This window comes from Panthera tigris, chromosome C1 (assembly GCF_018350195.1).
Source record: "Panthera tigris isolate Pti1 chromosome C1, P.tigris_Pti1_mat1.1, whole genome shotgun sequence".
NCBI lineage: Eukaryota > Metazoa > Chordata > Mammalia > Carnivora > Felidae > Panthera > Panthera tigris.
This window is the reverse complement of record NC_056667.1, coordinates 219,024,418-219,052,364: the sequence shown is the minus strand read 5'-3', so window position 1 is coordinate 219,052,364 and position 27,947 is coordinate 219,024,418. Positions and strand designations below refer to the sequence as shown.

The 27,947-nt window shown below is 61.6% G+C and overlaps 1 protein-coding gene across 1 annotated transcript in view; it reads right to left on the bottom strand.

The window, feature by feature from the left end:
- The window catches only part of CROCC2 (ciliary rootlet coiled-coil, rootletin family member 2), a 70,943-nt gene that overhangs the window by 37,519 nt on the left and 5,477 nt on the right, over positions 1–27,947 (bottom strand). The window contains exons 2-15 of the mRNA XM_042993938.1: positions 20,643–20,793; positions 19,488–19,636; positions 17,235–17,341; positions 15,686–15,851; positions 11,615–11,718; positions 10,886–11,083; positions 9,362–9,458; positions 9,193–9,282; positions 8,828–9,034; positions 8,298–8,509; positions 6,340–6,522; positions 5,397–5,541; positions 4,837–4,983; positions 4,452–4,631 (exon numbers count right to left, since the gene is read on the bottom strand). Of these exons, the coding sequence (XP_042849872.1) occupies positions 4,452–4,631; positions 4,837–4,983; positions 5,397–5,541; positions 6,340–6,522; positions 8,298–8,509; positions 8,828–9,034; positions 9,193–9,282; positions 9,362–9,458; positions 10,886–11,083; positions 11,615–11,718; positions 15,686–15,851; positions 17,235–17,341; positions 19,488–19,636; positions 20,643–20,793 (2,136 nt within the window). The remainder of the gene's footprint in view (positions 1–4,451; positions 4,632–4,836; positions 4,984–5,396; positions 5,542–6,339; positions 6,523–8,297; positions 8,510–8,827; positions 9,035–9,192; positions 9,283–9,361; positions 9,459–10,885; positions 11,084–11,614; positions 11,719–15,685; positions 15,852–17,234; positions 17,342–19,487; positions 19,637–20,642; positions 20,794–27,947) is intronic.

Here is a 27,947-nt window from a genome sequence, read left to right as displayed (position 1 = left end):
AATGAAAACACTTAGCACAACAAAACTGGTATGGCTAAATCAATATCACAAAAAGTAGGTATCTAGAAAAAGAGATGAGGGAATGTTTTATAACAATGAAAAGTTAACGCATCATGAAGACATGAACTACTTAATGTGTATCCACCTAATAATAGGAATTCAAAACATGAGGCAAAAATGGACAGGACTAAAGGCTGAAAGAGACAATCCTACAATCATAGATGGAGATTTTAATGCCCTTCCAGCCCTAATGATTAGAACAAGGGGACAAAACAACCAGCCAAGTAAAACATATAAGACAAACAAACCCCAAAACAGTGAGGACATGGAAGTTTTAAAGAATACTTGACCTAATTGATATTCACGGACTCTCCATCCACCAGTGGCATGGTGCACACCCTTCTCACATGAGCATGGGATGCTCAACAAGATACGATGGGCCATAAAACGTGCCTCAGTACCTTTAGATCTATTCAGATAACATGGAGTATGTTTTCTGACCACAATGGAATTATGTTAGAAATGGGTAACAAGTAGGTATTTCCAAACACAGGAAAATCCCCGTGTTTGGGAGTTAGGCAATGTACATCAATAAGCCACAGGCCAAAAGAGAAGTCACACGGGGAATGAGAAGATAGCTTGAACCGCACGGTAGTGAAGGTACAGAGAGCAGAGGAATGCTACATTTGTTTCAGAACTTGAATTCCTTATCAAAACTTTTCTCACAAGGGAAATGTCAGACTGAAATGACTTCACTAGCAAATTCTACTAACATTTAGGGAAGAAACAACACCAATGTCAAAACACATTCAAGAAGTAAATAAATTTCCCAACTTCTTTTATGAGTCCCTGGTTCCAAAACTGAGAAAAACACTATGAGAAAAGAAAATCACAGATGAATAGCTCTCGTGAATATCAATGCAAAAATCCTTCACAAAATGTTATTAAACTGAATCCAAAAATATATAAAAAGGCTATTAACTTATGGCCAAGTAGGCTTTATCTCAGGTATGCAAGGTTGTTGTGACATTAAAAACATGAGCCCCTATAATCCACCACATTAACAGAATGAGGAGAACAATGATATTATCACTTTATAAAATAAAAGCAGTTAAAGGAATTCAAGATTCAGGGCATCTTGGTGGCTCAGTCAGTTGGGCGTCCAACTTCAGCTCGGGTCATGATCTCATGGTTCGTGGGCTTGAGCCCCACGTCGGGCTCTGTGCTGACAGCTCAGAGTCTGGAGTCTGCTTTGGATTCGCTCTCTCTCTCAAAAATGAATAAGTATTTTTTAAAAGATGTTAAAAAAATTCAAAACTCATCTAAGATTAAAAAAACAATCCTGTCATCACACTAGAAATGAAAGGGAACATCCTTAGTGTATTAAGGGGGATCTGTGAAAAGCCTACAGAGAACATCATCCAAGACGGTGAAAGACTGAATTCCTTCACCGTGACTGGGATCGGTGAAAACATGGCCACTCTCACCGTTTCTTTTCAACTTTGTGCTGTGGCTCTTTAGTCAGTGCATCAAGAGAAAAAGAAATAAAAGTCACCAAGATCAGAAAGAAAGTAAAACTATTCTTTTTTTGGCTATCCACAAATGCCATGATTATGAGCATGTAAAAGCCTGGCACTCATGAGTGACTTTGTCAAGGTCGCATGACTTAAAGTTCCTAGATGAGACTGTATCCCATACACTAGTAATGAACACCAGGAAAATAAAATTAAAACAACAAGGCAATTCACAATATCAAACTCAAGAATTAATGTAATCAAATGTGTGCAAGACCCCTACACTGAGCACAAAACACAGCTGAGGGAACTAAGTAAAGAAAGAGAGATATTCCACGTTTTCTTGGATGGACACCTCAATGTCGTGAAGGTGTCCAGTCTTCTAAAACTGACCTATGGAGTCAACACAATCCCAATCAAGGACCTAGGAGGGTTTTGCGGGGGACAAAAATTCACAAGCTGATTCTGAAATGTATGGATATGTAAAAAAAAATAGAGCAGTGAAAACCATTTGAAAAGGAAGAATAAGACTGGGGGAGTCACACTACTTAATTTCAAGACTTACCGAAAAGCTACAGTAACCAAGACAGTGTGGTTTTGGGGAAAGAAGGAACAGATTGATTTGTACCGATCGACAAGCTGATCTGTGCACATACACACATATATATGATCGATTTACTTTCAACAAGTCACGTAATTACTCAGGTAATTCAAGGGAGAAAGGACAGTCTGTAAAAACTGGTGCTGGAACAATTGGATATTCATCTGGAAAATAACAGACTTCAATGCCTACTTCACACGACGTACCTGCGGTCCTCACACTTTTGTATGCATCAGAATCACCTGGAGGGTTTCTGAAAATCCAGATTTCTGCCACCCATCCTGGAGTTTCTGATTCGGTTGGGGTTTTTAAAATTTTTTTTTTAATGTTTATTTATTTTTGAGAGAGAGAGACAGAGCTTGAGGAGGGAAGAGGCAGAGAGAAAAGGAAACAGAATCTGAAGCAGGCTCCAGGCTCTGAGCGGTCAGCACAGAGCCCGATGTGGGGCCTGAACTCACAAACTGTGAGATCGTGACCTGAGCTGAAGTTGGACGCTTAACTGACTGATTCAGTAGGTTCTGAGTGGGGAATTTTAAGAATCTGCATTTCTATCTAGTTCCCGGGTGATGCTGATGCCGCTGGTCTAGGGAACACACTTTTAGAGCCACTGCCATACGGAAAAATCAACATGAAGTGATCACAGACCTACATGTAAGAACCAGGTGAAAACACTGGAGGGTCTTTTCTTCTCCTTGTCCTACACAGAAATGTCCCAGCAGCACCTAGAAAATACTAGCCATACATTTTTTTAAAACTTGGCAAGTTGGATTTCGCCAAAGTTAAAATTTTCTGTCCATCAAAAACAGCACTAAGAAAATGCATAGGCAAGTCACGAACTTGAGCAAACTCTTCTAAGTACATCCATCTGACAGAGTACGCGTGTTCAGGATATATGAAGACTTCCTATACGTCCGGAGCCAAAACACACACAAACACACACACACACACACTAAAAAATGGGCAAAAGACTCGAACAGACACTTGACAAAATAAGGTATACGAGTTTCCAATAAGCATATGCAAATGTGCTCAACATCATTTGTTATCCAGGAAATGAGAATTAAAACCACAACGGTACCTAGCTTCACACACACAGAACAGCTAAAAAGCAAAAACTGATGATGCCAAACGTTGACAAGTCTGAGGAGCACCTGGAACCCCCTCGTCCCCCCCACGCTGTGCTGCTGGCAGTAGAATAAAGTAATACAATCGCTTTGGAAGTTGTTCAGCAGTTTCTTATTAAGTTCAACGCACACCTAGCACCGGACAGTTTCACTCCCAAATATGTACATAACTTGTGCACCAATGTTCACAGCAGTCTTGTCCATTACAGCCCCAAACTGGAAACAACCCAAATGTCCAGCAGCAAGTAAATGGGTGAGTGAATGTGGTTTATTTGTACAACGGAATATTACTGTGTCGTCAGCGCCCCCCCCCACCCCCGCTTGATACACCTAACAATGTCAGAACTTGCAAAGACATCCCCCCCAGAGAGAAGGTGGACACAAAACCTACGGTTCTGCTACAGGTGAAGCCAGTGCGGGAGGCTGCGGGGGGTGGGGGGGGGCACGTCAGAATAGAGGCTGCCTGGGACGGTGCTGACCCCAGGGCCAGGGGAGGCCGTCCACGTCTCCTGGGTGCTTGCTACACGATGCACACAACCGTCACAACTCGCTGAACCGTGCACTGGCTCCCCGAGTGTAAATCCCACTTCAGTGAAAGAAGGGGGAACCCGCGACCCACCGGAAGAGATGGGACAGAGCCTGAGACACTGAGGGAGGCTGAGCCGAGTCCCAGAGGAGGCAGGGGACATGCGGTCTGAATGCCGCCGGGGGCACAAGGCTGCCAGCACAGGGCTCCACGCGGGGCAACACCTGGGACTAGAAGAAAGCAACCCCGCTCAGTGGCGCTCCCCGGAGCCCGTGCTGGGCCAGAGCCTGGCGTCCACAGAAGGTCCGAGAATGCCGCGTCGGTGAACGAGCCCACGGCAAGTGGGGACGTGGTCCGGGAGGAGAGAAACGACACAAAGAGGGAAGCCGTGAAGCCCTTGACCCCCAAGCGTGTGGAAACCAGGGGCCAGGGGCAGGCCCTATGTAAGCGTCCTCTGCAGCTCCCCCCACCCCCCGCCGTCTCTACCCTCTACCAACCCCCCCCCCAATTCCGCCACCGCTGCCACCACCTCCGGGGAGCCCTCTTCGACGCCGGCTTCGAGTCTAGCCAAGTCTGTTAGCTTTGCAGCCGGAAGTCCCTGGTGCCCCGAGCCCGCCGGACTTCTGAAGGGGCCCCGTGACCCTCCACACCCCAGGGGGGCAGGGGCAGCCCCGCGGACGCCTCACCTGGCCCACCTGCTCCTGCAGCCGGGCCCTCTGGCGCTCGAAGGCGGCCTCCCGCCCCCGCAGCCGCTCCTCCAGGCGCCCGCAGGCCTGCCGCACCGGCCCCAGCCGCTCCAGGGCACCCGCCCGCTCCTGCTCCAGAGCCTTCTGCCGCTCCCGCAGCTGCTCCCGCTCCTGCTCCAGCTGCCGCGGGTGGGGACAGGGAGGGGTCCGCGTCCAGGCCCGTGCGCCACGCGCACCCTCAGTCCCGCGGGCCTGGCAGGCACCGCTGTGCCCCTGGGCCTCTCCCCCACACCCGCTCTCCGCGCAGGAACGGAGGAGTGGAGACGCGGGGTCGCCAGGGGGACCTGGGCTCAGCCACACGGCCAGCCCGGGCCCCTCGCCTCACCTGCAGGACCCGGTGGCCCAGGGCGCCTTTGTCCCGAGCCAGCCCCTCCGTCAGGGCAGCCATCTTGGCCAGGGAGTCCCTTTGCTCCACACCCTCCGACTTCAGCCGGGTCACCAGCAGCTCCAGGTCAGTGTTGCTGGACTCGGCCTAGGGCGGGGTGGGGGTGGGGGGCGGCTGTCACCCCGACGACGTCAGAGCTGTCGGTGCTGGGGAGGGAGCGAGCCCCGCGTTGTGGAGGGAGACGTGCGAGCCGAAGCTCTGGGTGGGGCAGGGTGGGGGGGCCTCTGAGACACACGATGCGCCCCTGGGCAGTCAGGCTGCATCCAGGAGAGGTGGCAGGGTGACCAAGGGAGAGGGCACAGAGAGGCGGGTGTGGCTAGGGGTCAGGGAGGGTAGGCCGGTGCCCACTGCCTGGAGGCCCAGGAGCCCCCCCACCCCCACCCCGGGTGGCTTTGGGAGCTCTGGGGATGGACTGAGGGCGCAGGAGCGGGAGGAGACAAGTGAGTGGGGGGAGGTGGGCCCCAGCGGATGGTGGCAGAGGGCCAGGCATGGAAGTGTACCCGGGCCAGGGCTCTGTGCAGACCCTCCCTCTCGCTCTCCAGAACGTCCCTCTGCAGCCGGGCCGAGTTCAGCGCCTCCTGGGCGGACACCAGCTCCTTCTTGAGCCCTGAGACCTTCTCCTCCAGCTGCTCCAGGCGCCCTTGACTGAGGTCCGGAAACCAGAGGGCAGAGAGTGTGAGGTCACTTCAGGGCAAGATGGAGGGGGCACAATGGGCGGGGTGATGACCTGCAGCTCCCTCGCAGCCCAGGAGCCCCTGCAGGGCCAGGGGGTTCGTGGGTCCTGCTTCAGGGCTGGGGGTGTGGTGGTGTTCTTGGTCCATACCCTGACACCCAGGGTGAGGAGTGTGCGTGCGGGTGCACGCACGGCTCATGGCACCCATCTCTGCTGGGCCCAGGGTGGTAGATCTGCCCCCGAGGGGTGGGGAGTGCGCCTGGGGCAGGACGTCGGGGCAGGTGTGTGGGTGTGGGGTGATGGCCCAGCCTGGAGGAGTCTGGAGAACACTTTGCCCCTGCTGCCCCATCAGGCACCCCCTCTCCTGTAGATGAGCCTGGGAAAGGGGTGGCCCTGTTGGTGGTGGGGGACACTGAGGCTGAGGGGCGTGATGCGCCCCCCCTCACCCGCCCCAGCCCACCTGGTCTCCAGCTCCCCGCGGCCCCGCCCACCTGGTCTCCAGCTCCCCGCGGCCCCGCCCACCTGGTCCCCAGCTCCCCGCGGCCCCGCCCACCTGGTCTCCAGCTCCCCGCGGCCCCGCCCACCTGGTCCCCAGCTCCCCGCGGCCCCGCCCACCTGGTCCCCAGCTCCCCGCGGCCCCGCCCACCTGGTCCCCAGCTCCCCGCGGCCCCGCCCACCTGGTCCCCAGCTCCCCGCGGCCCCGCCCACCTGGTCCCCAGCTCCCCGCGGCCCCGCCCACCTGGTCCCCAGCTCCCCGCGGCCCCGCCCACCTGGTCTCCAGCTCCCGGCGGCCCCGCTCGCCCTGCTGCACCAGCTCTTCCTTTTGTTCTGCCCACAGCAGGAGGCTCCTGTGCAGCTCCGTGTTCTCGGCTTCCAGCCTCTGCTTCTCTGCGTCTGCACAGGCCGCCTTCCCTCTCATCTCCTCCACCGCCGTTTCCAGAGCCCTTTTCTCTCTGGGAGCAGGGGAGGCAGAGGTTGGGGCAGCCCCAGGACATGGGTCCAGGGAAGGGGAGCCGAGGGACCCTCACTGGGCATAGTCAAGCCTTGGCCGGGTGCCAGGAGCACGGACAGGGCAAGGTGGGCACCTGACCCCGGGGGCCGCTCAGGGCAGCAGCCTGGGGAAGTGAGGTGGGGAGCGAGAGAGACCCCAGCGCCTCCAGCCCCAGCCAGCCTGCCATGCTGGGGTGGCCCCTGGTGGGCCTCTCCCCTCCTGGAGGTTGTGCGGGCCCGAAAGCAATCAGGGGTCTCGCTGCCTGGTGCGTCCTGTGCTCAGCCCTCAGCCACCACGGTCCAAGCTCAGCTAGTCCTTGCAGAACTCAGCTGGAAGGAAGGGACCCCTCCTCTGCCTGGTATCTCCCCAAATTCCACATCGGCTGGTCCTGTTCACCTCGCCCTGACGGGGGCCCCCGGCCCTTGAGATCTAGCACCTGTGCAAAGCTGTGCTCGCTGGCTGACCCATCCCTGAGCCCTCTCCGCTGCCACCCATCATCCGGGAATCTGAATCTTAGCTGCTCCCCCTCGGGGCCCTGGCCCCTGAAGCTTCCATTTCCCGAGTGCCCCTTGGATCTGGCCCCTCCTCCTCCCTACACAGGGGGCCCCACCCTGGCCTGCCCACCTGTCCCCGGATGCTGCAGCTTGGCCCCCAGCAGCCAGACCAGCCCTTTCAAGCCATGGGTTTAGAAGGCTGTGCCCCTGCTAAATGCCCCCAGGGCCCCACAGCGCTCTGCTCCTTGGGTTGATGGCCCACATCAACCTCACCCTCCTCGCATGGTTCCGCTCTCCCCACCTCTGCTCCCGTCTGCCCCTGGGAAGGCGTCCACCCTCCAGGGAGCCCTCCACAGCCCCCTGTGGCGCCATGCCCCCGCCAGGCCAGCTCCTCTGGTGGTCTTTCCCTGGGTGCCTCTGGAGGAAGGCTGGGGCTCTGTTTTCCTCAGACCTCCTGTCCCAGCACTGAGGGCGGTCAGGCCGCACAGAGAAGGGGCCTCCCCGGGGAGGTGTCCCGCTCCCCCAGGGGTGAAGAGTGGAAGCAGCCTTACCTGCTCCCTGTCCTGCTCCTTTGGAAGCCCCCCAGCTCCTCCAGCCAGAGGCTGCTGGCCTCCCACAGCCCAGCTCATGCAGAGTGTGGATTTGGGAAGCCCCATCTAGCCCCTCACTCAGGACTACGAGGCCCCGAGGGATTCCTGTCCCACGCCTCCCCACTCCCACCAACCCCAGGGCAGTAAGATGTGCCCGGAAGCATCCGGAAAGCCTCGCAGCCCACCGCACCATAGGCCACCGGATCCACAGGACACGCCAGGGGGGCCCTTAGACCACCCCAACGATGCGGAGAGAAGGGGGTCAGGGATGTAGGGACCATCTCTGAAGGGCGGGTGGGACCCCTGGCAGGAGTCCCGCGGGCCAGGGGGGAACGGGGGGGGGGGGGCAGAGCGCGTGGAAGTGGAGCCAGGCTGCACTTTGGCAGCAGCACGGGCAGGGCACGCGCTCAGCCTGGGCTGCGGGAAGCTGCGTCCTGGGCAGCGGCAGGGCCCAGACGGCCCCGGACGAGGGGAAGCGGACTCAGAGCAGGCCCAGGGCTGCGGGGACAAGGCCAGGCCAAGGGAGGTGGCCTTGCCAGGAGCAGTTTCTGTCCTGGGGATGGGACCCTCTTTGTGGCCTGTGGGCAGGCCTTATGGGGGAAGGCCCCCCAGGCTGGCACTGCCCGGCCCGCCCTGCTCAGCCCTCCGGTCACCTTTGCAAGAGCTCGCTGGACGCCCTGCAGCGCTGTGCCTCGCGGCTCTGCGCCTCCAGCTCGCGCAGGAGGTCCTCGGGCTCCCACACCTGCTCCTGCGCCCGCTCCTGTAGGAGCCTCCTTGCGGCCTGCGGCTCCCGCTGGGCCTCCGACAGCTGCTCCCGGAGCCTGGCTGCCTCCGCCTGGGAGGACCCCAGCTGCAGGCGCAGCTCCTGCCCCGAGGAGGGGGTGCGGCGTGAGTCACTCTGGCCTGCGTAGGCCTTGACCACAGACTCCCCCAGAAAAGATGCACTTAAGACGGGGACCCCCTCCCTGGGACTGTAGGGCTTGGGGGCAGGCCACGCGGAGACCCTTCCTCTCACAGACCCCCGGCTCCCGTCCGGGGCACCCAGGTCCCCCTTCCCGTGGCCCCAGGGCGAGCCACCAGCAGGCCCTGTAATGGCACTTCCGGCCTGGGTTTCAAAGCTGCCCCTGGTGGAGACCAGGCCACTGCTTCGCCTCCGGGGCCCCTGTGGACCGAGGCCGCCAACCTGCTCTAGCAGCCGCCACCTCTCGAGAGCCGCGTGCACAGCCTGCAGTGCGGGGTGCAGGGCGTCCAGGGCGTGGGCCCGCAGTGGGGACACCCCGCGCTGGGGGGACGCAGAGCTCCCGGGCCTCCGCACTTGGCCCTGTGCCTCCTGAGCTTCGGGACCGCCGCTGCACGCCCGCTCCCGGCACCCTGCGTCTTCCTGGGCCACCTTCAGGGTTCAGAGAGGAAGGGACGGAGGGGAGAGAGCTCAGGGCTGTGGCCACATGGGGACCTTCCAGATCACGACGTCAGGGCTCAGCTGGGACCATCGGGATCCTACGGTTCATGCTCTGCTTTACCGCGGGAAGGACCAAGATGGGCCAGCACCTCTGTGATGCTCTTCAAGACACGCTGTAGGGCTTCAACGTGGTCCTCCAAAGTGTCCGCTGCCCGCTGGCCTCCGCTGCGCCGGGACTCCTGCGGCCGGAGCAGACTCCTCAGCGGGGCCGGCAGGTGGACCCCCGCCCTGCACCTGCCTCTTCTCAGCCCCACGCACCAGTTTCTGGACATCCATTTTGAGGGAAGAGATGGTTCTCTCCTTCTCCGAGTTTTGTTCTATGAGCTTCTCCACCAGCAGCGTCTGCTCAGAGAGTCTGGAGAAAAGTCAGGCGTTGGGGGAGGGGTTGTCAGAGCAGAGAACAAAGCCCAGAGCATACGTGGGCCCCGAAGATGTCCAGGCGGTGTCCAGATCCCTCCTGTGCTGTGGCCGCCTCTGTCTGAGTGGGCCTTAGTCCCTTGTCTGATCAGACGCTTCTCTTCTGCTCTAGAGCCTTCGGTGGCCCCCTCTGTCTCTGGAGCCAAGTGCAGAATGAGAGTTCAGCATTCAAGACCCTCACCCTGACCCTGACTCTGCCCTCCAGCTTCATGGCCAGTGGCTTCCTGAGGCCTTGCCCTGTCCATAGGGGACAACAGATGCAAGCAGCCACTTCTGGGCCCTTGGCCCAGCGGCTTCCTCTGCCTGGATCACGTCCAGTGCTGTAAGTCTAACAGCAGGTGACGTTACTGTCCCTTCCTGCCCGGGAGCCACCTTCTTCTCAAAGACCTGGGTCTCCCCTCTGTGGCCCCTGGGTCTCCCCTCTGTGGCCCCCGGCTCTCCTTTCCTGTGGCCCTGGGGTCTCCCTTCCTGTGGCCCCGGGGTCTCCCTTCCTGTGGCCCCTGGCTCTCCCTTCCTTGGCCCCGGGGTCTCCCTTCCTGTGGCCCCCCGGCTCTCACCTCCTGTGGTCCCTGGCTCTCACTTCCTGTGGCCCCGGGGTCTCCCTTCCTGTGGCCCTGGGGTCTCCCTTCCTGTAGTCCTGGGGTGTTCCGCTCAGGCCCGGCAGAGCTGCCCCTGCAGGCTGAGCTGGGCCATCTGGCATCCCCGGGCCCTGCAATCATGCTCCTTTGGGGCTAGTTAGGGTTCGTTTCACTCAACTCACCCCCTGAGGGCGGGACAGCTTTCTTCCCCTCAGCCTGGCAGGTGTTTGTGGCCAAGGGAGCCCCAGACCCCTCGGTTCTGTGGAACTGTGCCCTGGGGCCGGTAGGTGAGGCCTCCCCAGGGAGCTGTCCCCCCATTTCCTGCTGAAGCTGCTCTCAAGAGATTTCTGAGCTGCAGACGTGGGTTCTGTGTCCAGAACCTTCTGTGCTTACTCACAGACTCCACCTCCACCTGCCTCAGCTTCTTAAATGGTCTGTCTCAAAGCAGGCGTCCCCCCTTTGCAGGAAGGTGCTCTTAGGCCTGAAAGTTTCCCTTCTGGGAACAGCAGAGACATGCCCGCTGCAGTGTTCACGGAAGCCCTCGGATGTCGGGAGCTGTACCTTGGCCTCGGGGGGGTGGGTTAGGGTCGCGTGAGCCCAGTGACCTGGGGACCGTCCCTGGGCTGCCAGCAGGGTGGGAGAAGCAGGATGCTGGGTGCAGATCAGGAGGCAAAGCTGTGCACGGGCCACGGGCCTGAGTCTCAGAACCGGCAGCCGCCCGGGAGACAGGACAGGGCGGGGTGGCCCTTCCCCCGCCTCCGTCCACCCTCGGGCCCCCAGCACCCACCTGGCCTGGAGCGCCACCTTCTCTGCGTCCCAGCGGCCCTGCAGCTGCAGCGTCTCCCGCACCTGGTCCCGCAGCCGCTGCTCCAGGGCGCCCGCCGCACTGCTGGCCGCCAGCCGCAGCCTGGAGCCCAGGGCCAGGCAGGCCGTTTGCAGGCGCCCGGCTGTCCTGGCCATCTCCGCGCGCATGTCGGTGAGAGCCCTGGGAGACCAGAGCAGCACCCCCTGCTGAGCCTCGGGACCGTCCGGGGGGAGGGCAGGATCCGGTCACATCGGCCCGCCCTCTACCACGGCAGCCCCCTCCCCGGCCATCCTCAGGAGAAGCCCCCACCACCAGGTGTGCACCGTCCCCTCGTCACAGCCAGGGACGGCGAGCGGGGGCCGGGCCAGGCCAGACCGGGCGGGCTGTCTGCCTCCATCAGGACGCCGGCCCTCTGACCCTCAGCCTCCCCCTGTGCGAATGGGGGTGCCGACTTGTACCCCGAGGCTCCCAGGTCAGACCTGTGTGAGGTGCCGGAGGGATCCCAGGGCCCCTGAGGCTCCCCCCTCTGCGGCGGCCCCCCCGCTGGCCTCTCTCCCCTGCACCCTTGTCCATCTTGGTCTGTCCATTCTTGCTTCTCCCCCCGCCACCCGCCCCTCCTGCCTGTTCACCGCACCTGTGGGGCCAGTGCGAGGTCCAGACGGGTCCGGACGCCCCATCTCCCCCACCGCCCGGTGGACCCTATGGCGTTACCTCTCTGCGGTTGTGCGCAGCTCGGCCAGCTGTACGCGGAGTGCGGTGACCTGTCTCCACAGGAGGAGGAAGTCCTGGGACCCCCCCGAGCGTGTGCGCCGGATCTGCGAGCAAGAGGCCTAGTCTGCTCAGGCGTGCGAGGCGAGTGCAGCCTGCAACCCCACCGGCCTCTCCACACCGCCTCTCCCGGATCCTCTGTGGGGAGCACACCCATATCACCTGTGGCTCTGCAGCCCCCTTTCCCAGGGGCTCGTCTTCCCAAAAGGTGCAGATCCCCTGCTCCAGGGGGCAGTGCTCACTCCCCCACCTCGCGGACCTGGGGAGGGGGTCGCATCCAGCTCCTGCCCCGACCTGGGACTCACCCAGCCTGGTCTCCCCGCCGGGGTGGGAGGTACTTGGCGACCCTCAGCAGCCACCCCACTCCCAGCATGAGGGGGGGCGGGGAGGCCAGGTTTCCCCCCTTCCTCCAGCACCAGGACAGCAGCTGTCCCTCTCGGGGGTCCCCAACACGTCCAGGGACACAGAAGCCTCTACCACTCAGAGCGCACGGCGAGGCAGTGGGGAAGCCGCCCGCTAAGACGGGGCAGAGTGAATGGGGAGTAATGGCGGAGGAGGAGGCTACAGCAGGACTGCGGGGGGGCGGGGGAAGAGGGGAGAGTGGAAGCGGGAACCGGACAGAGCCATGTGTGGCCAGTGGCACCAGCCTTTCAGAGAACTGAGCTGAAGCCCCGGCGTCCTGAGTCTCCATGCCACCTTCCCTGTCCCTGGTCCCTGGGCTGCGTCCTGAGTGCTGACTTCCGGGACCCCCAGAGGGCTCACCGCATGCCCAGTGCTTTCCCACACTCCTCTGTCCCCTGCCTGTCACAGCGCAGCCTGGCTGCTTCCTGACACAGAGTGACCTCACCTTTCCCAGCTCTCAAGACCCACACACTCCCCAACCTTCACAGAGCCTCTGCTGCAACCCCTGTCCTGACCCCACATCTGAGGTCCCCCCCACCCAAGCCCTGTATGCCTTCTGTAGGGAAAGCCCCTTCGTGCCCGGGGCCGGGGTCCTCTGTGCACTCGCACTGCACCTCCCAAACCCCATTGTGATCAGCAAAGAGCAGGGATCAGACATGCCTTGCAGTACCGGATGCCTGGACGGGCCTGTCCAATAACAGCGATTAGCTACATCAGATTCCAGGCTTCGCAGCTCCCTGAGTGCAGGCTGGGCTGGCCCTCGTGGTAGGGAGCGCTCGGGCAGGGACCCCTGACCCACACGCTAGGGAGCACTGAGGCCAGAAACCGGCGAGGTCAGGAACTTGAGAGGAACATCGGCAGCCAGCCTCTTGCCAAATTGAGCAACTTGAACGTGCCTCCTTGACCACAGGGGCTCGGGATGCAGAGGAAAGCGTGGCGCCCATCCAGAGGTGGAGTCTGCCCACGCTCGTGAATGAGATCTCTCTGGAGGGTGTGCCGGAGCTGACTGAGCAGGACACACAGGTGCACACGTCCGCACTCACACGTGCTCACAGCCCTGCCCACAGGGCACTGCGAGAAGGCACAGGGGACACAGAATGTTTGTGTCCCCTGAAAGTCCTATGCGGAAACCTAATCCCCGGTGGGACTGTATTTGGAGGTGGGGCTTTCAGGCTCCGTCCTCATGATGGAGTTAGTGCCCTTATGAAAGGGCCCCAGAGCGCTCCCTCGCCCCCTCCACCGTGTGTGGTTACGGGGAGAAGGTGCTGTCTCCGACCCGGGGAGCATCACACACTGAACAGTCCCCCACCTTGATCGTGGCTTTCCTGCTTCCGGAACCGTGAGAGATAAACGTTAGCGTAACATAGCACCCCTCTCCAACCCCCGGTCTGTGGTGTTCTGTGACAGCAGCCTGAATGGTAAGACAGGAAGGAAAAAAATCTCCCCTCTGGATTTGGAACCACACATCAGCCTTTATGCCACCTGGATTCACATAACCTGGGCGGTTTAAAAAAAAACTCAGGTTGAAAATTTGCTTCAATTCTAACAGGTCCAAAGACCGTTAGAGCCCCGGGTACTTGTCAGAAGTAAACGGAAATCCTTTCTGGAAGATGCCACATCCACTCTAGGTTTCGAAGAACTTTCACAAAGTTGCGAGAAAAATAAGCAGCTTTTGGTTTAAGAAATTTTTTTTTAAATCACCAAAGACACAAGGAAACAGCACTAACCTTAAAGAACTTGGACGTCAGAACATCAGGCACAGCTTGGAACATAACTACTTAATTTGCATCAGCAAGTAAACCAGGAGCTTGACCATGAGTTAAGTGTAAGATATTTGGAAAAGAATCAACCAGAATCCTTAAAGATGAAAAACACAGTATTTGGGATTTAAGCAAAGCAGGCAGGTTTAACAGAAATTGGACGCCAAAGACAAAATTACTGACCAAGTAGGTATATTTGAAGAAATTATCTAGAATATAAGCCAGGGTGACACAAAGAAAGCAGACACGAAGGTTCAGATGGCTGTGGGCGGAGCCACCAAGTCGGGGAGGAGAGAGCGTGAGCACGGGCAGGGCTCAGAGGGGGAAGCGCTACTTTCCAAAAATAACAGAAGACACAGAACCCTGGTGAATCCGAGGCAGGATAAGCAAACAGAAAGCTGCACATAGACACACGCTAGTAAAAACTGCAGAGCAGCAAAGTCAAAGCGGGATCTTCCGGCAGCCAGGGGAGAGGACAGATCGCCTGTGCGAGGAGTCCCACGGAGTCACAGGCGCCTGGAGCTGAGCGCTGGGCGGCGACGGGGGAGGAGACAGAGACAAAGGGTCTTTAAAGCACTGGGAGAAAACACCCGCTGACCAGCGGGACGTCCTTTCAAGGACGAGGAGGAGGGGGAGATGAAGACCCTCGACAAACCCAACTTGAGACCCAGGGGCCTTGTTTCCACTCAGCGGTCACAAGCTGGCAGCGAGAGGAGGAGGAGGGGCTGCCTCGAACACGCCCCCTGCCTCATGGGTGGGGGTGGGGTCCTGCCATTAGCTCCTCCCTGTGATGTGATGATGGACGTGGCCCTCTGAGTGACACACACCCTTGATTACGCCTGGGGCGGCCTGCCTGGCGCCCTCCCCTTCTGTGCAGCAGGGGGCACCCCCAGCCTCTGATGGCAACAGCAGCCACAGAGGGCTGGGCACAGGGGCCCCCCACCTGCTCCCTGGTGGGAGGTGCAGTGACCGGGGGGCTTGCGGAGGGATGTCTGTGTAGGGTCGGCCTGAGGCCCAGGCCCGCAGGGGCCATCTCGGCCTCCTTTCCCTGGAGGAGGCCGTTTTCCAGGCAGCGTCTGGGAGGAATCCTGCCAGTGGTGCCTGCCTGCAGAGGACAGGGGGAAGGCCGTGGGGACACCGGCGCCCCTTTAGGGATGGCTGCAGCTACAGAGGCCTGCCTTGCCCCCGGCCACGCCCCTTTCCAGGGCCGGGGTCCAGTGACACATCAGCGCACGAAGGTCTCTTTTCACTCAGTGCTCACCAGCCTATTGTGGGGAGACCTGGGGGGGGCATCATCTGTGTCAGGCATCTGCCCCGGCTCCCGCCAGGGGTCTTGCCATTGGTGACCACCGGCTGAGGCTGTGCCTGGAGCACTGTGCCCTGAGCCCCCGGAAGGACTTAGGGATTCAGAAAACTGACAGGGGGCAAGGTCACAGCAGGGGGCCCTGCTGGCCCTGGCCACGGGCTGGGAGCAATGGTGTGGCCCCCGCCCTTGCAGTCCGGACACGGCAAGGAGTCGGGCCCCCGGAGACCACCTCTCTCAAAAATGGGGCAGGACGTGGCCCTGTGACCTTGTTCTACTTTCCAAGTCTGTTCTTGGGGTCCTGCTCGCCTTTTCTCAAGGAAGGGTCTCCTTACCCTAGCGCCCCCCACAAAGTAGACTGCAGGGGCCCAGCCGAAGGCCGAACATGGTGCGGCAGGAGGTCGGCGGCCTTGCCCCCGGGGGAGGGGTGGGAGGGGAACCACAGTGGGAGCCAATTCGCCCTGTCCTGGTCCCCACTGCCTACCCCTACCGCCAGCCAAAGCACCAGATCAGGTGTCCCCCGCCGACGGGCAGAAGCGGGCAAAGCACCTGTGTCTCCGCCCGGCGCCGTGCCTCCCTCAGCTCCAGCTGGCTCCGAAGATGGAGTACGCCGTCCGTCGTCCTGGCCAGCTCCTCGGCCAGCCTGTCGTTGGCCTTCTTCATGTGCCCCAGCTGTTCCCGCAGAAGGGTGTTCACCTGGGAGAGCCCCGTGCTCCTGGACGGGCAGACACCACAGCAGCTCGGCCACGGCCCGGGGCTTCTAGAAAGGCTCCCTGAGACCCAGCCGACCCAGCTCAGGCCCGAAGGCCGCAACCGCTCCTGAGCGGCACTGGCCACCTGCAATGAGTCCCCGATGGCTCCCCAAACCGGGGCCAATTTCTGAGTGCCACCCTGGCCCCCTCCTCCTTCTCTGGGATGCCTGCTCTCCCTCCCCCGCAACACGGACTCTCCTGGCCGCGTCCACAAGCGTACCACCTCGGCCGTCTCCGTCCCTCGTGCCGAGGGGAGCCCTCAGACAGACTGCTCAGAGGGGCAGCGCTGGGAGCTGAGGGACGGGCCTGGGGGGAAGGGGCAGGGCAATGCAGAGAGGGAGTCAGGCATGCCCCCCCATCCCCCGAAGGCGGCAGCCCCCCTGTTACCCTGGAGGCCTTTCTCCATGAAAGCAGCCGAGCTGGGTGGAGCCGGTATCCAAGAGCCAGCCCTCCCAGCCAGGCTTCGGGGCCACAGAAAAGACCTTCTCTGTTCCTCTTTGCAACTCAGGCATCACCCTCCTCCTGGGTTATTACCTCCCACCTCCGCCCCCCCCCCCCCCCGTCCCTCCCCCCCAACCCCCCCCCCCCCCGCTGTTTTTGGAAAACTGGTTTTCCAAACGCTTCCCAGCACTTTCCTTCTTTTTCCAGAGTCCCCGAGGACAGAGCAAGTAACGGGAAGTAGTCCACACGTGTCCTAACCTCCCCCAGGTCTGGAGACGCAGCCGTGCTCAGGGGCTCAGCCCCACTGGCTGCCCTCCCTGCAGTGTGGAGACATGTTCTCCCTTTCCAGGGATGGTGTCCTGGAGCCTGGGGGTTCGGGGGCCACCTCTGGAGGGCTGAGGTTACCCCTGGGGGTGCCGGGCCATGACCCATGCTTGCCGACAGTGAACGGATGAGCCCCTGACCATGACGTCAGAGTGGCTTGGCACCTAAGGGGCCTGGGAGTCAGGGCCAGAGTGTGAAGAAGGCTGGGGTTGAGGGCAGCACCCCCAGGGACCCCGGACTGGCTGTGCCAACCACGGGCCACAGTCAGCTCAGGGGACCCGCCAGAGTGGCAGCCTCGGCAGGCGTCGGGGCCGGGAGGAGGCAGACGTGGGGGAGCAGGGCCGGGGGGACCCTCAGACCTGGGGGGCCTGCACCCCACGCCCGAGGCCCACAGCAGGCCGGCCCTCTGCCCACCCTGCCCTGTCCACCCAAGCCTGTGGCCACCTCCCACGGGCAAATTTGACCTGGAGTCACTCTGGGAAGAGACTGGCCAACAGCCCCAAGGCACAGCGGGGTCTGCCGCCTCTGGGGGTGATGGCCGAGTTCCCTGTGGCCCCGGCTGCCGCATCCACCCAGCTCACCTCTGCTCAGCGGCCTCCAAACGGCCCAGGGCCTCCTCCAGGTCCGCGCTGTGCTCCAGCTCCGACCTCCGCAGCCGAGCCTCGGTGGTCTCCAGACGGGCCTGTAGCTGGAGAGCGACTGTGACCCACCTCGCCAGCAGGCAGGGCGGCTGTGGCACCGAGCCCTCCCACAGGTGGCAGAGACGGCTCCCCTCAGGCCCCAGCGGGGTTGGGGTCCAGGTACGGCTGGGTCTGCTGAAGCTCAGGCCCCCCCCCCCCTGCCATAGTGGGTCCGATGGGCGGGCGTTCACACCTGACCACGTGCCCAGGGCCCGTGGCTGGCTGAGAAGGGGGCCTCGGGGCCCGGTTCATAAAGGGCAGGCAGCATGGCTGAATTGCAGAGCAGGCCTGGGGTCAGCCCCCTAACAGAGAGTGCGTGTGGGGTCCCGCCCCTCCAGCCGTGCCCACCGCCTGTGCTGGAATGTGTTGCCAGTGCCTCCTCCGGCACGTGGCAGGGACCACGCCCACCCTGAGCGGCCTGGTGGGGAGGGGAGTCCTCTAAGCTGGACCAGGCCTGCCCAGAGTCTGCATCCTTCTTGGCTCCCTGCTGGAGCCCAAGCACACGGGGACCCTAGAGCTCCAAGGGGAACAGAGGTGCTGGGGGCTGCCCCTAGATGTGCTGACCCAGAGCACACTGGGGGTGTCCGGGGAGGGGCCGTCGGGCCGAGCAGGCAGGCTGGTGGGGGGCCGAGCTACGGGAAGGCCGGGAGAGCCTGGAGGCCACCAGTAGGACGAGGGAGGGCGGGCCGGAGAGCCCAGCGGAGCCAAGAGGCCGGGGCAGGGGCTGTGGGGATGCCAACTGGGATGGAGATGCCCACCAAGCAGTGCCACCGCCACCCTGACCCCCACCCCACCCCGCCATCTGCTTGGGGGTAACGCGGAGGGGGGCCTGGCCCCTGCTGGCGCCTGCCCAAGGGGAGGCTGAGATGCCCGCGGGAGCCTGACATGTCCGCCGAGCTGCGGGGTCTGGGAGTTCAGTTCTGACTCATGAGGCTTACTAATCTGTCCGCAGGATTTCTGGCTTCTATTCCCACCGCTGGTTCCCAACATCTCCCCACCCTGTGCTAGGAAGGCCCCCCACCCCCACGACTGGGCCGAGGCCACAGACCGCCAGGGAGGGCAGGCGAGCTCACTGATGTACTCCTGGCCCTGACGGGGGGCGAGGAGGGCCCTCGTGGTCCTGCCCTGAGGGCCTCGCTAGGGGTGGGGGCAGCAGTGGGAGCAGGTGTTTAGTCTGGGGGCTGCGGATGCCACCTATTTCTGGCAGCCCCGGGCATCCCAGGGGACACGAGGCCAGCCTAGGGCCCTTGGGCAGTTGGCACCGGTCACTGGTCGTGCTGGAGAAAGGGCGGGACCCTGGTTCAGGTCTCAGCTCCAACACTGGCAGCACGGCCCTGGGCAACTCTGGCCTGCTCTGAGCCTCAGTTTCCACATCTGGAAAGTGGGGTCATCTATCCCGCCACGTAGGGCAAGGAGGACTCCGAAAACTGCAGGGGTGGGGGCCGAGCCAGACATGCCAGGGTCTCTGAGCACCCCACACGGAGCATCCCTAGCCCAGTCCTGCCTCAGAAGCCGCAGACACCGGGAGGAGGGTCTGGCCTGGCAAGTTTCTTCACCTAGCCGCCACGGTTTCCCCGTCCACACAATAGGGGGCCCTCCCCACCTCCACACCTTACAACCAAATGGTCTCTTGCTGTGGCCGCAGGCATTGTGGATGCCCAGGGGGCCAAGGTGGAGGACCCAGGGGGTCACAGGTGTCCTCTGAGGTCTGTGCTGGCCTCGGCTGTCAGGAAAAGGTAGAGGTCGGGGGTGGGGGGGGGAGCCAATCCTCTAGAAGCTCTGTCTGAGTGTTGGGGCCAATTCGTCAGCAGACCCCAAAGGTGAGGTGCCGGAGCTGAGGGCTCAGGACTGACCAGGCTGCCCCCACAAATCCCCCAGGTGGCCAGGGCACGAGTCAATGTCCTCAGCCGGGCTGTGAGATCTAGGGGGGACTTTCGGGGGCAGCGGGGCCTGGACGCCCCTCCTATTCTCGCCCTCCCGCCTCCAGCCTGTTTTCCCGTCTGCCGTTTGTGTCCGTGGCCGACGAACTGTCCTTCTGTGTCCCGAGACTTGGCGATGGTCCCACCGGTCTGGCCGCCAGTCCCAACAGGTGACCGCCTCGCCACAGGCCGGTCCGCCACCCCCGTCCGCCGCGTGCCTGGCGCACGCACTTACCCGCGCACTGACCGCGTGGTACCTGCCGGCCAGTTGGTCCTGCTCTGCGTCTGCCTGGGCCAGCAGCTCCCCCAGCCTGGACAGCTCCCCCTGCAGACGCTCGTTCTCCTCCTGCACCCCTGCTGACACGGCCGGCGGCTCCTGCAGCCCTGCGCAGGTGCGGCCCCAGGGTCAGCCCGGGGGGCCGGACCGGGGCCCCCCACCTGCTCAGCCACGGCGCACTGTCTCTCCACGGTGGGGCCGTGGGCCGGCCACTGGGCTCTCGCTGCCGGCCTGCCCCCATCTTCCAGCGGGGGTCCCAGTTCTGACCCGGGAGACCCCCGGTGTGGGGGACGTGGACTTCGTGCTCGAGGCCTCCCTCCCTCTCCTGTTGGTGGACGTGCTACTGACCTCCTGCCTTTGACCCCAGTACCGCCCCAAGCCAATTCAAGCGAGGGTGTGGGCGAGGCCTGCACGGCGGGTCCCCCCACGCCCTGTGAAGCAGTGACAACTGCTGATCTGGGGTAACCGGATCTCATCCGAGTAGGAAGTTGCTTTTCTAAGTGCACAGTGGAGTTTCCTTTTCCTTACCATATACCCGGTGAACCACTGGTTCCCTCGGGGGGCGGGACAGACCCTCACTATGGCGAGGGGTCTTGGGACCCACACGTGAGGGAGTCACAAGCACTAGGTAGGGCCAAGTGGCCTGGCCAGTTGGGCGGCCGTGACACGGGGACCCAGCCTGGAGCCAGTCCCTGCAAAGCGCTGGCCCTAGGGGGCCCTCGGGCTGGGTGAGCAGAGGTCGGGGGTGGGGGGGCTGCTCAGCACCTGTGCCTCCCGAGTGTCAGCCTTCAGGATTTTCACTCATCAAATGAAGAACAAATACGGACGAAGTCCAGACTGGCGGTCGCGAATGTGCCACAAACACAAATGCAGCACCGGACAGTCCTTGCGGGCTAGCCGTAAAACACACGGTGGGCACGGACACACGACCCCCGTGGCTGACCCCGTGGGAGGGTGTGGCTCTGTGCCCCATCGCACTGGAAGATGATGACAGGCCGGGAGGGGCCAGCTGAGCGGGGGCTTGGTACACCCAGCCAGCCTCCAGCTCAGGGCTCTGTGGCTCCCCCGGTGCCCACCCCCACCCCCACCGTCACCCCTACCACCTCCCGTCACCTTGGTGTGGTTCGTCCTTCAGGCTGCCAGCTACGATCTCACGGATTCGGGCGGGCACAGGGGTGGGCAAAGCCGGCCAGCCTTCCCCACGCACGGTCAGTGCCCGGTCTTCTCTGCTGGCCATGGGACTCAAGACGGTGTCCTCCAGCCTCTGAAAAACAGCCGTCCAGAGAGACACCGGGGGCTGGCAGTTTCCTGGACAGCCGCCAAATAGCCCCACGCGCCCATCGGAGTTAGTGGGGGGTACCGCAGAGCTCCCCCAGGGCGGCAGCAAAGTGCCCCTGAGGCCTGGGTGAGGCTGTCATCCAGAGCACACGCCCTGGTTTCTCTACCTGTAAGGTGGGAGGGCACCTGCCTGTCCTGGTAGTGCCCTGAGCACCGGTGACCAGGACAGCACCTGGCCTCGGTGGCCACTGTGCGCTGCCCTCTGGCCCTGCTCCCCCTCTGTGAGGGCAGGGCTGGGTGTCCCCAGTGGGCCTCTGCAGGGCGCTGGCAGGCAGGCGCCCTTGCTCTGGCCCACGGGACACAACGACCCACCCAGCTGCCCACACAGTCTCCACCTTCACGGCCTGGGTTGCTGGGAGGACTGGTAAGGACCTGAGACCACCCACCCGCCTCCCTTTAGGGCATGGCCAGCTGCCTGGGGCTTCACCCTGCCCGCCGGGAAGGGCGCGGGTGGGCCCTGGGAGAGGGCAGGATGGGAACCGAGGGGTGGGCTGTGGGAGGGTAGTGAGGACGGCCTTCCCCCCTGGCCAGTCCAGAGCCGCTGACTGCCGTGGGAGAGGTCTGAAGAGGCCTGGCAGTGGGCAGGAAATCCCAGGGTCCCGGATGCCCAGAGGCTGGTGTTGGGAGGTCTTGGGCTCTGAGCTGGCACACTGCCTCGGCCCTGGGGATTCGTTGCATCGTGAGGTGGGCAGAGCTGGGGGAGGGCCTGGGGGTGCCCTTCTTGCCATGTCTGATTGTGGCACCGCCCATGGGAAGGATGTTCAGGGGCCTGTGAAACAGCACTTCACTATGGACATGAGAGGTCTTGATGTGACAAGGTCACCGGATGCTTCCCGGGAGTTCTGGAGACAGATGTCTGCTCCCCACGACTCTCCAGGGCTGCCAACCAGGTCCTCCTATCACTCCCTGCCCCATTCCCAGGCCTCTCGAACTCATCACCGTGTGCCCAGACTCATCCTTCCTCCAGCTTCCCAGGACCCCTGCTCCTGGCCCCCTGACTCCCCATCTCTCCCTCCCAGCCCGGGGTCCTGGTGAATGACCACCAAACAGCCTCCTTCCGCCTGTCCCCTCCCTCCTCTGAGCTCCCCCCAGCTCTCCCTGAAGACCTTCTCCAGGTTCAGACTTGTCTACCTGGCTCTGAACCTCAGGGCCTGGCTGGAGGGCTTCCTGGGTGCACCCCTGCCCTGCCCAGCCCGCTGCCTTGGTACATTCCCCCCCACAACCCCCACGTTCCTTCTTCCTGAGATCAGAGTCTGGTCTCTTCTGCACACACGACCTCAAATTCTCCCCAGACGCGAGGCCTCTTCAATCAGGACCAGGTCGCCAAGAGTCACCCCAAGACCCGGCCTCCGGAGTGACACCTGGTAAGTCCCCGCTCTGATCCCCAACAGCAGCCCAGTTGCTGGGCAGCCGCTGAGCAAATGCCGGGGACTGACCTCCATGCCCTCTGGCTGGAGTGAGGGCCCCACTTCTGGTTCACCCGGGGCCCAGCCCTTCTTCAGGCTGGAGCCTTACTTCTCAGGGGTGCTTGAATCTGAGTCAGCTGGGGGGTCTTGGGGAGGCCCCCTTACCCACCGTTGCCCCCAGATGACCCCCTCCAGTATTGCTCTGGGTGGGAGGTGAGAAGCCTGCTTTGGGGGCAGGGGACGATGTGCCTGCTTCCCGTTCCGGGCCAAGCAAGGAAAGGGTGCCAAGACCATCAATGGCCCCTCCTGTCCTCCTGGGAGGAAAGGCGGCCGAAAGGGCTCAGCCGTTGTCTGCCCCGAAGCCTTTATTTGCACGCGGGGAAACTGAGGCTCAGCGGGGTAGCGAGACCCGGCCCCGGCCCCCCCCCCCTCCCGCTGCAAGGAGCATGAACTCCAGGAAGCTCTCCCTCCGAGGCCAGGAACGACTCTGCCCCTTCGCCCTCCCCCGCCCTCCCCCGCTCCCTCGGGCATCCGAGGCGCCACCCGCTAACGGGAAGGCAGCAGCGAGGCATAAACTTGACTCATTCCTAACATTCACAGAGGGTCACTTATTAGCCGAGACGTCCCGAGAGGCGCTGGGGGCGTAATGGGTTCCAGCTGTGGCCGGGTGCCGGCGATGGGCCGAGGCCCAGCTGGAGCGGAGGGGGCGCGGCGGGGGGCGCGTGGAGGGGAGGGGCCGTGCGGTGGGGGGGGCAGCCCCGCCCCCCTGGAAACCTAGGGAGGGAAAGGGGCAGGCCCAGCAGGGGGAAGGGAAGGGGAGGAGGCAGGGAGGGGGCGGGCGCGGCAGGGGGAGGGGAACGGGAGGGGGCGGGGCCGGGAGGAGAGGCCTGGTCTCCAGCCCGGATGCTTCTCGGGGCCTCGCGGACGTGCGGGCTGGACACCGGCGCCCGCTGCCCGTTCCCGGCCGGCCTGAGTCTGGCCCGGAGAGGTCCTCCCTTCCCGCCGCAAGACCTTCCTGTCTGCAACCCCTGGCCCGCACCTGCGGCCCTGCAGGTCCCCGCGGGTGGCCTCCTCTGTGGGCCGGAGGGGCCCTCCTTCCTGGCCGGCCATTTGTGGCCGGGCCCTGGGGTGGGGGTGGGGGTGGACGTCCGCGTGTCCGGCCAGTGCACAGGGAGACTTCCAGAAGCCTGCCTCCCCCCCCGGGACTCTCAGCCCGTCGGAGGGCTGGACACTGGTTAACAGAAGACCTCAGACTCGTAGTTGAACCCAGCCGTGTCCTTTCCTCCTGCCCCCAGTGCCCTGCTCTGCTCAACCTTGGCTAAGGGCCTCTGCAAGGTCACAGCCCCTGCGTGGCACCGCCCATGGGAGCAGATCTCGGCCCTAAGGGGGGTAGTCACTGCTTCATCACTGTCACCCTCCCCGTTGTGGCTGTGGGGATGGGGGAACCGTGGGCTCACCTATCTACCCCCACCCCTGGATCAGAGCAGGACTCCCCGTTAGGAGAATGGGTCCCTGTTCCCCCACGGCCGGTGCGCCGCGTGACCCTGGGCGTCAACGGCCTCAGGTCCTCATCTGGGAAATGGGAGGGGGCATCCCAGAGCCCCGGGGGGCTACAGTTCTGTGAGGGTGGGGTGTGGAGTCTGTGGGTCAGGAGGAGGCTGGGGAGGGCAGGGGGTGTTGTAGGTCAGAAATGGAAATCACACAGCAATTTCATCACTTCCTCTTGCTGGTGACCAGCATCAGAAAGTCCCCGAGTGGCTCCCTCTGAACGTCCAGGCTGCTAGGGGGCATGGGCAGACAGACAGCCTGTCACCCAGGGGGAGAGAAGGAAGGATTCGCAAGAGGAACCTGGCGTCTTCTAGATGGAAGAAGATGAGGCTCCCCCAGACCCAAGTCAGGGAGACCCTTGGATGGACCAGGGTGGGTTCAACGAGCCCAGTGGCACCAGAAGCGCGGATTAACGTCACCCTGGGAGAGACAGCGTCCAGTGGAAGCGCCCAACTCAACCGGGTCTCAGGCCGCAGCCTCCCGGGGCAGGAGCAGGCCGAGTGACCAGCTGGAGTGCAGGAGCCGGCCGGGCCCCTGTGCGCGGTGGACTGGCCAGCCCCGGGGTCTGGCGGCCGAGCTCCCACAGTGCCGCCGTGTGGCCGCCGGGGGCTCTGCAGGAGGCTGGGCTGCAGGGGAGGGGAAGGGTGCAGGGCCGGGCACCCGCCCGCCGAGAGGTAAGTGACAGCGGTGAGCCCGCACCAGTGAGGCGGGGCTGGGCGGTCACCGCTGAGGATTTCCTAGCAGACGTGTGTGCGCCCCTGACCGTGCCCTGAGAGGCCAGCGTCTCGCCTCCACCACGTGAGGAAGCCGGGGGCCCACTCAAGGTCATTCACGCTCAGGCCCTGAGCCCGTGGGTCCCAGCACCTTCCCAACGCCCGCGCGGCCCCAAGCCTCTCCGCACCGGGCACTCCCACAGGCCTTCCTGCATCCGTAGGTGGCGGGCGCTGGCCCTCGCCAGGAGCGGGCACAGCTTGAAGAACACGTCTGAGGACAGAGCCTGCAGCCAAGTCCAGCTACCGGACGTCTGCTTGCCATGTTTCCGTGGCTTGGCCTGCTGCGGGGGGAGCCCTGGCCAGGGCGCTGGCCTGCCAGGCTCCATTTCCGTAGGAAAAAGAGCTTCTCTGTGTCTGGGCTAACACCTGGCCCCTGACGTGCTGTGTCTTAGCCCCGCTCGGTGCAGATGTCTGTGCGTCTGAGCCCTCTAGGGCCCTGGGCGTCACCCCAGGAGCAGGGGCATGCTTCCTATGGCTGGCACTTTGGTCCTCAACTCATAGTAAGTGGGAGATCCAGGCCAGGTGTTGAACGAGGCATTTGGGAGTGAGGGGCAGGACCTATCATTCCTCTCCGTGCCCCCACCCTGAGCCCCCAGCGCGATCAATGCTTCGCATCAACCAGACACAGGGCAGTACAGGAGTGACTGAAAGCCCAGCCCAAGGTATGAATCACTAACGACAAAATGACTCATATCAAAGAGCTCCGGGAAGGGCAAGGAGCCTGTTGATGTTATGGTTCCTGTGCCCCCCGTGCCCACACCGACTTCTGGAGGAGGTGGCAGGTGAGCTGGACCTTGGGGAATAAGTAAGAGTCCAACAGCCAGAGGGAGCCCGGGTCAGGTGTCCTGGCGGAGGGAAGGGTGCAGGCAGAGGCAGTGGGGTGGCTTCTCAGAGTCTGTGAGGGGCTGGGGCAACAAGGCAGGAGAGGAAGCCACAAAGGCCTTGAATGCCCCCTTGAGGGATGGGGAGCCACAGTCCCCCTGACCCCTAGGGTGGCGGTGGGGAAAGCGGTGTTTCTGAATGAGGACCTGTGGCCCATCTGACTGGCCCAGCCGGCTGATCTGACCAGGTCTGCTGTGGCCTTGGCTGTGGCAGGGCGAACGGATGGACGATTTGGAGATGGGCCGGTGCCGCTGTCCCTGGTTTGCTTGGGGACAGCACAGGGCTCGGCTCCTGGTAAGTGACTGGCCTTGCCACACCATGGTGCTCTGGAACCATCCCAGCTCCTGACCTGTGGGTGGGCCCTCTCAGGTTCTGGGGAGCCCCAGAGACCGTCTGTCTCACCGCATTATACAGATGAGGACACTGAGGCACAGGCAACCGACGACTGAGCCGGCACCAGAACTAGGACACCACACTGCCCTCCCTCTGCTCAGAGGCTGTGGCCCGACTCCATCGCTGTGCCCACCTCGCTTCCTGGACCTCCGACAGCACCTTCCCTCCACCGCGCCCCCTCCGCTCTTTGATGGGAGATTCTGCCACAAGTGTTTCCCGTGCCCTGGGGGGTTCCCGGGGCCCCACAAAGCCTGTGGGTGGAGGAACTGTCTTCAACAAGTTAAAATCCAGGGGTGCAGAGTTTGCCCTTCCGGGAAGGACGCAGGGGTGCCGCGAGCCAGCACTCCCTCTTTGTGGCAACTGGCCACGGTGGGGCATCAGTGGGTGAGGCAAGCAACCAGGGAGGTCAGGGAGGTGGGCTGAGGTTAGGGGGAGGTGAGAACCCTGGGGTGGGCTGGGCTGTCTCAGGGGGAAGACGAGCTGACAGAGTTCTTTGTGGCTTTGTGGGCTGGGGATCCGGGGAGCCTTGGACACAGGGCCTCTCCTGCCGTTCCCATTTACACAGCGACAGTAGCATCCCGGCACGCCGAATATCTACAGGCAAACGTAATAACGAAACGTGTGCGAGACCTTTTCATTGAGAACTACACTGAGCAAAATTGGAAAAGAAAACTTAGGGGCGCCCGGGTGGCTCAGTCGGTTAAGCGTCCGACTTCGGCTCAGGTCGTGATCTTGTGGTTCATGAGTTCAAGCCCCGCGTCGGGCTCTGTGCCGACAGCTCGGAGCCTGGAGCCTGCTTGGGAATCTGTGACTCCCCCGCTCTCTCTGTCCCCTCCCCAGCTCATGCTCTGTCTCTGTCTCTCACAAAATAAGTAAACGTTAAAAAAAATTAAAAGAAGAAAAAGAAAGAAAGCTTAAATGAAGAAATGGGTGGTGTTCATTTACTGGAAGCCTCAAGATTGTGAAGAGGTCAGTTCTCCTCCAATTAATGTGTAGGTTCAGTGGAATCCCAGTCCAATCCCAGCAGAGTTTTCATCGTGTAGAAACTGACACACTGATTCTAAAATCCACTTGGAAATGAAGAGTCAGAAGTACGAAGGCAGCCGGGGAGAACGAAACTAGAGAGAGGGTAGGTGCCCCCGGAATGAAGACACGTTACAAACCCACGGTGACTCTGACAGTGTGGTGCTGGTATAAGGACAAACTGACCGGTGGAAGAGGTCATGAGCTCTGAAAGCGTGTCCACACGTCCACACACACGCACGTACACACGCACAGACGTGCACCCACAGCTCGTTTGCGACGGAGATGACGCGGGCTGTGCAGGGGGGAGACGGTGGGCTTTTCAATAATGGGGGTGGGGGAGGCCCCCGGGTGTTCACGTGGAGGGAAACGTGCACCGATCTCCAGCTCACGCCGTATGCAAAGATCGGTTCCAAAGGGATTGAAGGTTTCAGTCTGAAGGTATAACAAAAAAGCTTTGAAAAGAAAGCGTAGAAGGACATCTTTGTGACTTCGGAGGAGGCAAAGTGTGTTTCTTAAACAGCACACAAGAAGCACTAACACGGAAGAGAAAAAACTGGTAAATTGTGCTATATCGAAATTATGATCTTCTGCTCATTAGAAGATGTCATTACAAGAGTGAAAAGGAGATATTTGCGCTGAATGTATTCCATAGAGACTCATTTTCAGATTACACAAGCAAATTCCCATCAACAATTAAAAGCGGGGCACCCGGGTGGCTCAGTCGGTTAAAAGTCCGGCTCTTCGTTTGGGCTCAGGTCACGATCCCAGGGTTGTGGGATCGAGCCCCACCTTGGGGTCCATGCTGAGTATACAGCCTGCTTAATATTCTCTCTCTCCCTCCCTCTGCCCCTCTCCCCCCTTCTCGTGCTCGCTCTTTCTCAATGATTAATAATAATGAAATTATTTTGATAATAATTATTTTAATGATAATTATCTCTTTAAATAATAATTAAAAGGTTTTCTTAATAATAACTTAAAAAGAGGGTACCTCAACGGAAAAATGGGCAAGCTTTTAGAGCACACACCTCACAAAAGAAGCTATCGAGGGGGTC